This window comes from Haplochromis burtoni, unplaced genomic scaffold (genome assembly GCF_018398535.1).
Source record: "Haplochromis burtoni strain Fernald_Lab_line unplaced genomic scaffold, NCSU_Asbu1 Contig_6, whole genome shotgun sequence".
NCBI classification, from domain to species: domain Eukaryota; kingdom Metazoa; phylum Chordata; class Actinopteri; order Cichliformes; family Cichlidae; genus Haplochromis; species Haplochromis burtoni.
The window spans coordinates 856535-867077 of record NW_024582367.1 but is presented as its reverse complement, the minus strand read 5'-3'; the positions used below and the strand labels follow the sequence as shown (position 1 = coordinate 867077).

General features: G+C 40.7%; 1 protein-coding gene across 2 annotated transcripts in view; it reads right to left on the bottom strand.

Annotated features, from left to right (window-relative positions):
* Positions 1-9033, bottom strand: part of fmnl1b (formin-like 1b) — a 38900-nt gene extending 29867 nt beyond the window's left edge. The window contains exon 1 of one of the 2 annotated variants that reach the window (XM_042223190.1): positions 8182-9033. In XM_042223190.1, coding sequence (XP_042079124.1) covers positions 8182-8334 — 153 coding nt within the window. In that variant the 5' untranslated portion in view covers positions 8335-9033. The remainder of the gene's footprint in view (positions 1-8181) is intronic. The other variant, XM_014336112.2, reaches the window with a different exon arrangement.
* Positions 9034-10543: the final 1510 nt, after the last annotated feature.

Here is a 10543-nt window from a genome sequence, read left to right as displayed (position 1 = left end):
GGGTGTTGCCCTTTTGTCATCTCTTCCCAGTCTCTACTGAATAATCTACCACATCTGATGAACCAGTCGAAAATGCCTGACACGGTTCAAACTTATAGTCAGTCTGAGACAAAGTCCCTGAAGGAAGTCCAGTCTATTTGATTATTATCCTGAACTGCATGCAGTACTTGTTTTCTAAAGCAATATGCAAGGGGTTTAATGTGTTTTATTCTCCACCGTCATGCAATACAATCACCAGATGTTTTGCACGAGGGCTGCAAACTATCCATCCATCCATCCATTCGCTTCCACTTATCCTTTTCAGGGTCGCGGGGGGCGCTGGAGCCCATCCCAGCTGTCATAGGGCGGCAAACTACTTGGATGAAATTTCATGCCAACTAGGAAGCATAAAAACTGCAGTTCACTGACAGGTGTGTCATCACAGCTCACTGTGCTTGTGCTTTTCTAGATTCTGTGAATTGTTGTGGTTAATTAATCAGACCAGTAAAACTAGAAAGATTCTATCCATCTCTTAAGTCTGATGTGATCAGCCATCTGGTCTAAACTCTTCTTTGATTCCAAAACTCAAACATGACTGAGAGCTAAAAATGGCCCAACTACTTTCATCTTCAATGAATTGTGAGCATGGCTGCTCTCTTAGGTGTCACACTGAAGTTCAACAACATGGCAGTGATGAAAAAAAGGATTTAGAGGTTAAACTGACTTAGACGTTAGCGGGAAGTTAGCTTGTTAGTTTCCATCTATGGATGAAATCCCACGTTATGACTCAGAGATTTATAAAAACTGAAACGTGCAGCTGTATTGCTTCATAAATGAAGACAGAAAGCTAAAGGTTATTGAAGATGGGCTAGCTAGCATATAATGGTGTGCTACTAGGTGGCTGCCTACAGACCTATGGTTAGGATAATATAGGAAAGCAAAGATGGAGGATGAATTTTAGACTTTTATCTCTCAACATAAACCAGTGTGAGGGTGTAAAAGAGATGAATGCAATCATATGTCAGAGAAAAGATGCTGAAAACGAAGCAAACTTCAGTCCAGAGAAGACCTGGGACAACCAGTCAACACGCTGGTGTGTGGTTTGGATTACTCGCTATGAAAAAGTCTCATGCCCACTCTTTTCTGAAGCATTTATATGTTTAGTGACCAGCAAACTATGAGCCCAAGAGTTGAAAAAGACAACAGTTAATGAAAGCAGCTTGGAGCACAGAAGAGCTAGCTTAGACCTTCATTCGATCCTCTCATCTAAACACTAAGCACTAGCAGAGGCTACTACAGATGTGCACCTGTACGTACATGTACAAAAAACACGAGCGAGGTTGTTATGTATTGATTTTGTTGCAGTAAAATAATAATATTCCTACAAAATGCTAACATCTGTATTCATACAGCTGCTTTTCCATAACAGCTGGTTCAGCGATGAAATGCTTTTAACTTTTTAAAGCCATTTGCCCCCAACTAATAACATAAACTGACAACAGGCAGCCTGCAGTGCTAAACATGGAAGCAGGGAGAGGCTATAAAAATACTTTACATAAATGAGCCATTATAACCTGTATGGAAATCTTCTGATAGTCTAGGAAGATTATGAGAGGCATATGATATAAACAGACATGGTGTGTAACTGTAGACTTTTCCTTCTGCAGGAGGACACAGGCAGTCTTGCTGATGGTAGATTCAGGTGCCGGAGATAAAAATTCCCCTTTCAACAAACAGCAACACAGACAGGATAAACTTGTTTTACATGTAACATAAACCCCAAAATAAATGAGAACAATTACTTTATTTTTAGGTTTCTTGTATATTTCAGTTTAATAATGTTTTAGAGCTTTTGTATCCTGTTACCTCTTTTTAATCCCTTAGATTAACAAAACAGTTATTATTTTGGCAATTTTTGACATTTATGACAGCAGGAGGTGCTGTTAAAGTTCAGTTATCTGATGAAATTAACTCTGCTATGGCTTACATATCTTTTATTTTTTTGCTTCTTGTATTTTATTTCTTGCTTTTTCCTTTTTTCTTTTAAATCGGTTCAATTTTCTTTAAACATTTCTAAAAAATAAGAATTTAAATTTAAATGAATTAATGTATTTGCTGTGTCACTCCTGGCACTCTTGGAGCCTTTTTCTTTGTTAATTCTTGTCATTAACTCTCTGTTGTGACAATGCCAATTGTGTGCTTGTTGCTGTATACGTTCACTTTTTCTCTTAGTAGGACGAAACTATTTGTTTCCATCTTTACATGTGATTTAGTTATAATACCAAGAATATTACTAGACGTGTGCTCCAATTTAGGCAGAAACAATGAAGCTGGCATGCTGCAAAGCTTGTTTTCCAAAAGACTTTAAGGTTGTCAGCAAGCCCCATTTATGTCTAAATGCTCTCTAAATTAAGATCATCTTTTTTTTCCACCGAGTATGTTCGGATGCACAAAGAAATATTCTGTGCTAGCAGCTGATCACATAATCACTTCCCCTGTGTGTCGTTAAAGGCGCGATCTTCTCTAACATCATCAGGTCAGCAGGGAGTTGTGCATGTGACAGTAACATAAAACACAATCTGTGAGGTGCTGCAGTCATCAGGCTTCACATGTTAATGAGTTTAATTTTCATCTCGAGCTTGCTCTTGGCTGTGTGCCCTCTGCGGCTCATTTTTATTTTTTAAGACCTGCTAAGTGTGAAGGCATGTGGCAATCTCCATGGCAACCTGCACCGTAACTGCCTCAGTTACGGTCACGAATCCCCCCGGCTATTTTTTAAAATTAAGTGGCGTTACACAATAAAATCAGTGACCTTTACACCTGCTACTACACCACCAGAGAAGCGGCGAGACTCAGAGGCTCAAAGCAGCAGCAGAGATGGAGGACAGGGTATCATTTCTACAAGCAGAGTAAAGCTAAATGATGCATGATGCTGATTTCCTGAATCCCTGATGGTTCTGATTGTCCCAAAAGGATGGATCAGTGAAATTATTATGTTCACAGAAAATGAATAATTACTTATGATTCAGTGCTTTTCCTATCTTTTCCTACTGGATGTATATGCTTTCATCTTATGCTAAAGGCGATCATCACTGCTCACTAATCTACCTTTAAGTAATCCCCCAAATAGCTAATTAGAAAAGTAGAATTGGGAAAAATACCCCAAATGATTTTCCAAAGTTCAAGATGACATCTTCAGATGATTTGTATTTTTTGACCTACAACTTCCTGACATTCTGTTTTCATTCTGTTATCAACTACCTGCTGCAAAATTGTCACTTTATGATTTGTTCACAGTTCCTAAATATCAAGATGTTTGAGAACAACTACAACATAGATTGATGCAATACAAAAATGATTGTGAGGGTGCTGGGAATTCCCCAATTTGGCACACGTTTCGTTATAAGGAGGGCCTGAATGAATTATCCACTGTTAGTGGGGTAAACCATCAGAGAGTTGAGGGTTGTTTAGTTGATTGCTAGGGTAATAATCACACAATAACAGGATGATGGGAAAACTAGGCTAGTATGGCATCATTCTATCACAATATACAAAGATGAAGGTAGAATTCGAGATGGCAGGATTTCCACAAACACAGGCTCTTGTTCATTTTCATTCTGTTATTATTACATTATTGCTGTACTGAGTTGATGCATGATAATGTTCTGCAAAGTGCGTGACACCCCAAGCTGCAGTGAATTGCATCCACATCTGCTCTGCGTTTAATGTACTTCCACAAATCTCTTTAAAATGTCTCATGGAAATACAGCCAGTGTTTTCTATATTTTGTTTGAAACTGATTGTGGGATATTGGGTATAGATATCAGTGGGGTTACAGAGGAGACAGATGATGAAGAAACAGAAACAACAACAAAACCCCACCAATAATTAAAGAAAAGAAGCTGGTTATTCTATAACGCTGCTCAGATAAGAAACAATAGATTGATACTGGCAAAATGTGATTATGAATTGTTGAGTTCACAACGCTACTGAATCCACTGTGATAATCGTCATGATTCTGGGATTTCACACAGATTGCCAGACACAGCATCTTTGTATTTTGGTCGGAGATAATGATTCTAAAAAAATTTCAGATTCATTGGAGTTACAAAAAAGTTGTTGTTGTTTTTTATAGCTTTACTTGAGCTTTAATTATAATGATGAGGAAAAAAGAAAATGAACTAAAGGGAGGGACTGAATTCACACTTTTATAGAGGGGCAAAAATACAGCACATGGATGTGCTGAAAGGTGAGATGAGCAGTGCATCACAATAACTATTTTATCTTAACTATATTGTTTTGATAAGGGTGTGCCCTGAGTTAAAATGTGATAAACTGCACAGAACTGAAACTTACTGCAAAAATTGAATAAGTGGAGTTAATGCCCATCAATGCTTAAAAGAACCCAACACTTATAACTTATAATCCTGTAGAAAAGTACAGACTATCTAAAAAAGAAAGTGAATGTTCTTTTCTCTGCTTCTTCCTGACTTTGTGCATCAGTTTATAAGTACAGTACACAAATCCGCAGATGTACATTTACAAATCCACCCACCTGCCGCATTCCCTGTTGGGAAATATGCAAAGTGTTATGTAAAACACTGAAGGGAAAAGTACTAACTGTAAATTTGGACGTGACTGAAGCCTTTGTGCAGTCACTTTGTCATTCTGTGCTCTATGTTCTCTTCAGGTTTCTGCAGCTTCAGCATTGATTCTTTTATTGCGGATTCACATCAAAGCATCTAAATGTGAGTAAAGTATCATAAATGCTGCCTCACAAACAAACCTGCTGGCTCATTTTACAAACAAATACATGCAAATGCGCACGTGCTGAACACACAGAGCACTATCCACCTCCCATCTCCGAGCCCTCTGACACACTCTCTCCGCTCGTCCTTCTGAGCCACTGCGGAAGGAAACCAGCAGCGCTTTGCACACCAACAGGCAGAAACTGGTTTGTATGCAGACAGAGTATCTTCAACACTGAGCACAGGAGATTCAATTTATTATGCACACTCGGCAGAAGACATAAGGGTGGGAGGGATAATCTATATTTGGTAGGATAGAGAGGTGATGTAGCAAAAAGACAGAGAGATTGGGGGGAGACGCGGTTGCAGGATTTAGGCTGTTATTATTATGGAGACACCTGAACATTCATACAAAGTGCTGCAGCTCTGCGATCAGTGACGCCTGCAGCAGTTGGCACAAGACGCTTGCTGCTGGCACATTAATTCATTGCTGTATCTTTCACACAAATCCTTCCACTGCAACACTGGCCGAGTTTACTCTGATACTGTAAACACATTCAAATGAAAGCAAAGACTGCAGTTTAGGCTTAGAAAAAGATATTGAAATAATGAAAAAAAGGTTTGTAATTCAACATGACTTATTTGATAACTGGAGTGTTATTATGATGTTATTATTATATTCTGCATGTAAAGTGACAAAAAGACTCACAGATTAAAGGTGGGGACCCTATAATATTTCTTTTGTGAAACATCTTAAAAAATAAACAGAATTATTATCATTTTGTGCTGAAAACTATCTGAAAATACAGGATAGTATGCAAACTGGCAAAACTCTGTAGTTTGCAGCATTGTGGTGAAGTTTATGGTAATACGTCATGTTGGACTGAAGATACTGATTAGACTCAGAGCCATGAAAGCTTCTGAATGAACAGGTTCAATCCAAATAATCTCAGAGCAGCAGAGCAGGTCAGCTGATCACTGCCTATAAACAAATCTACTGGAGCTCACAAGGAAATGATTAGATGACGTTCTTTTCTCCACATTACAGTACTACATCAGATTTTAGGATTTTCCTGCTTGCCAGACGCCCCTGGCTTCACCCATTAGTTTGTGAACTCACATTCTGAAGCTTAGGATTCAGGATTTTGGTCAAAACTTCTGAAAGCATTGCTTGAACAGTGCTTACGGCTCTGCTCTGAGTTGGTAAACCCTGACATCACTTCAGAATCGAAGGTAAATTAATTGGAATCTCAGGGCTCATGTGATTCTGCTAAATGAATTTTATCCCGACTGTCCACTAAATATCAAAGAAATCAGCTGAAGTGGTTTGGAGATATCCCACTGAAGGAAAATAAAACATTATCTCCTCAGCAGAGGAAATTACAACTCTGCCTCTCACAGGCAGCATTTTCTGCTCACACACACACACACACACACACACTGACTGAAGTGCTTCACTTGGAAGAGAGCAGCATTTATCAGGGTGTTAACTGATTGCCTTTCACCTTTAGGAGCCGGTTTTGCTAAGTGTGCTCACTGACAGCACGTCTGGGGCCTGTTAGCTGTGTTTCACACTATCAACTCTTCAGTGTGCAGCCCATCATTATGATAGGACTCAGAAAAGAGGAATGCGGTTAATCATAGAAGCTGTCTGACCACATATTGATCATAGCTGCCGTCTCTCTTTCACTTTAGCTGTCACTGTGTAGACACGAGTTCAGTCACTGTTGCTGCACATGTAACAGCTCAGTCACAGCTGGAGTTGCACTCAAGCAATGCTTTGAAGACTTAATGATTCTGTCATCCACCCCACTGGGTGGTGTGGAAAACAGGCGGGCTTTTCAATGAAAACACAGTATGCTGCTGAAGTTGGAGAAACACCACAACAACAGGCTCCTACCTTCTGGTTTCTGCCTTCCTACTAAAGTTTTGCTTCAGGAATTTGCTCCACCTCAAGCTCATGAGCAGCACTGAGGTCGGGGCACAAGCGTGACCTCCCCTGGTGCAAATGTCAAAGTAATGTTATCAGCAGAGGTGCTTTAATCGCTTTTACATCTTTGTGTTCAACATCTGGTCTTGGGTAAAAGAACTGTTCCAACATCTGTGCAGATGTTGAGGACGACTCCCAGTCCTAACCTGTAACCGCTTTCTTATCATCTGAACTAGCCGGGGGTTTATAATGCTCAAAACGCAAGGAGGATGTTTTCCAACAGTTAAGGCACGTTAAGTTCACCATGCAACAAATGAGGCACAATTTAAGTGTGGATAAACAGAAAAATGGGTGTTGTCCAAAGAAAGGCTGTAGCGTATATGGCGAGGACACTGTGTGACCATCTTTTTTGCAAATCAAAAGTTAAGAAACAAAGGCACATGTCTGCATGTCGGTATTTCATGCTTCGGCTGACTGTATCTATGTTGTGCATGGAAAAAATCGGGGCGATAATGCTGCTGTTTCAGGTGGATTTATCTGTTTTGCTCATTTCAGTTTACTTTCTGTTTCTAGATTCTAGATTTAATGATTTAAGCAGATATGTAGGCAGGTGACAAGCTTAGTCTTAGACTGTTGTCTGGTAGGTAAAGTAATGAGGAAAGTAATGACCTGTTTTCAAAGGAAGTTACTTTTATGAGCCCAACACCAAAAACAAACGTTGTTGTCGGCGAGTTCTGTGATGCCGAATAAATCACAAGAAAATCATTTAAGATATCCCAAAACACCTGAGTATCTAAAGAAGGACTAAAAAACACACACTGACAGAATATATTTATGGCCTCTGTAATGATCTACATCCATTCAATATCACAGTGTCGTTAGATTTCAGTGATGTAGCTTCTGAATTATTATCTATCTCTCTGATTTTCTTTCCCTTACAGCTACGCTCCTCTCATTTGAGCTTCTTTTTCAGAGCTTAAAGTTTACTTCTGTTTACTAATTCTCTTGATTTGATAAGCGCCCCCTACAGGAATAATAAAGTAATGACTTTGAGAAGACTAACGAGGACCAACTTAAGGCACCTGCATTTCACTAAATATAAAATCAAACAACAAAGGTGATGCAGCATATGACCTAATCTACATTGTCTCTTTCCTAATATCCAAGGGTATTTTTGGTCAACGTAATCTTCTCTCATTGGTAAAACTTTGATACATGAGTGATTTATAAGTACTGAGATAGAGCAGTAAAGAATAGAGGCACCTTTTACTAAGCTGTAAACAGACCTGACTTCCTCATATCATTCTTTCTCTAACAGGGAGCAGTGAGCCTAAAGCTGCGGTAAGCCTGAGCATAAAGGAGCTCTTATGTATCTTTTCACAGCAGCTTTGTGTACCTGGCACAACGATAAGCTTGTCCCGAGGACGTGCACATTTTCAACATATTCCACATTCTTTGTTTCTTTCTATTGTGGCACTCATGCTTTTTCCACTTGCAGCACGAAGTCATGCATTCGCGACTCACCAGCACAGCGTTGAAGCGTTCCTCCAGCTCTTCTTCAGGTGGCATCGGGAGTTTCGCTCCGGCTGTTTGTCTCAGGGGCCCCGTGGACCCCGGGCCCGATGGCTTGCCATCCTTTCCCTGAGAAACCTCAAGGCTTCCTGCTGCATTCCCCATGACTGGCAATCCAATAGATCCAAAAAACACACATATGCACAAAACTCAAAAAACAGTCACTGCCAGAGTCTCAAAAAGGATCAAATGTGGGTCTGTCTGCTCATCCAAAGTTAGGTTCTGTGTAGCTTGTGGCCTTCCATTATCTCCACAACTCCTCTGTGTTGGTTAACATTTATTACTTGTCAGCTTTCAGTTTTCTGACAAACAGAAGAATGAAATCCACCCCAGCCTCTGAATGACAGCTCAGACCTGGCTCAGGTCCTAGTGTATTATGAAACCCTAGAAAGAGGGAAGGGGATATCCTGACAGGGACGGACGGACTGACAGCTGAGCGAGTGACAGAGGAAAGGGGGAGGAGGGAGACTTCAGAGCCTGAGGCAACTGCTGAACAGCAGGCTGAAATAACAACAGGAAAAAAATCAACAGAAGAAGATAAACAGCAAAATATAGGCAGCACTTTGGTGTGGAGGAAACTCAGGAGGAAACTACTCCCAAAGCTGCTGCAGGTAAGCACACTCAGCTGGAGCTCCAGGTGCTCTGTGGAGGTTCTTCATCTGCTGCTGGATGCTGGTAGTCGGTGGACCTCTGAACTCCATATCCAGAGTAAAAGAAAAAAAGAGGGGAAAAAACAGGGAAGAGCAGAGAACCGGCAAGCAGCTACTCTGTCTATCCGACAGGAGAGAAACTGAAGGCAGCAGTGGCATTAGTTAATAGCACAGAGCACTCTGGGTCCTAATGCCTCCCTATTCAGGCTGCACCTGACCATGGGAGCTTTCAGAGCAGGTGTGTCAGATGCATTTTAGTTCATAGGCCACATGACACTCAGTCAAGTTCAAGTGGGCCGAACCAGTAAAAGCCAAACAATATACAAAAAATATCTTTAGTTCATGAATGCAAAGAAGTACATTCTGAAAATCACATTTTTTACTTTTAAAGAGGAACTCGTTTACAAAAATTTGATCAATAGCTACTAATCTCTAAGAAAAAATGAGATTGCTGCAGTGAAAACATTAAACTCAACCAGAGCAACAGAATAGCTTAAACAAAGAATAATTAATAAGTTAAAGGAGCATCTCAAGAAAAAATGAAAGAAGTTACAGTATCATATGATTGTTGGGTTTTTCTCTGTATGTATGATTGTAGGGTCTACCTTACAATATAAACTGCCTCGAGGCGACTGCTGTTGTGATTTGGTGCTGTATAAATAAAATTGAATTGAATTTACAATCTAAATAACATGCAGTTCCCTGACGACTCTGCAATAGTCGGCCTCATCACTGATGGGGACGACAGGAAGTACAGAGAACTAACACAAGGCTTTGTGGACTGGTGCCAGCAGAACTACCTCCAGATCAACACTAATAAAACCAAGGAGCTGGTGGTAGACTTCCGCAGGCACAAACATCCTCCTCTGCAACCACTGAACATCCAAGGTATGGACGTCGAGGCTGTGGACAGCTACAGGTACCTTGGTGTTCATCTGAACAATAAACTGGACTGGACTCATAACTCAGACGCCCTCTACAGGAAAGGGCAGAGCAGGCTGTACCTGCTGCAGAGACTCAGGTCTTTTGGAGTGAAGGGCCCACTCCTGAAGACCTTCCGTGACTCTGAGGTGGCCTCAGCCATCTTTTATAGTGTCGTCTGCTGGGATGGCAACCACTCTGCCGGGGACAGGAAGCAACTGAACAGGCTGATCCGCAGGGCCAGCTCTGTTCTAGGATGCCTTCCGGCCCCAGTGGAGGTGGTGAGTGACAGGATAATGGAGGCTAAGCTGTCATCCCTGTTGGACAACATCTCCCACCCCATGCAGGAGACTGTGACAGCATTGAGCAGCTCCTTCAGTGGCTGCGGCACCCATGGTGTGGGACGGAGAGATTTTGCAGGTCTTTCCTCCCCACTGCTGTCAGACTCCACAACAAAGACTCCAACTGATCAAACACACACATCCACACATGTGCAATAACACTAAGTGCAATACTCTTTCTCTGACAAAGTTGTATTTTTAGTCAGTTGTATATAGCATTTGTATTCTATTTTTATCCTATTGTATATATTATTTTATTCTATTCTATTCTGTACAGTTGTGTACAGTATCTTATTCTTATTCTATTCCAGTGTTCTCTAATTTTTGCTATATAACTTTGCACTGTCCAATTTCTGCTGTGACAAAACAAATTTCCGATGCCTCTTCATGTGATATATCACT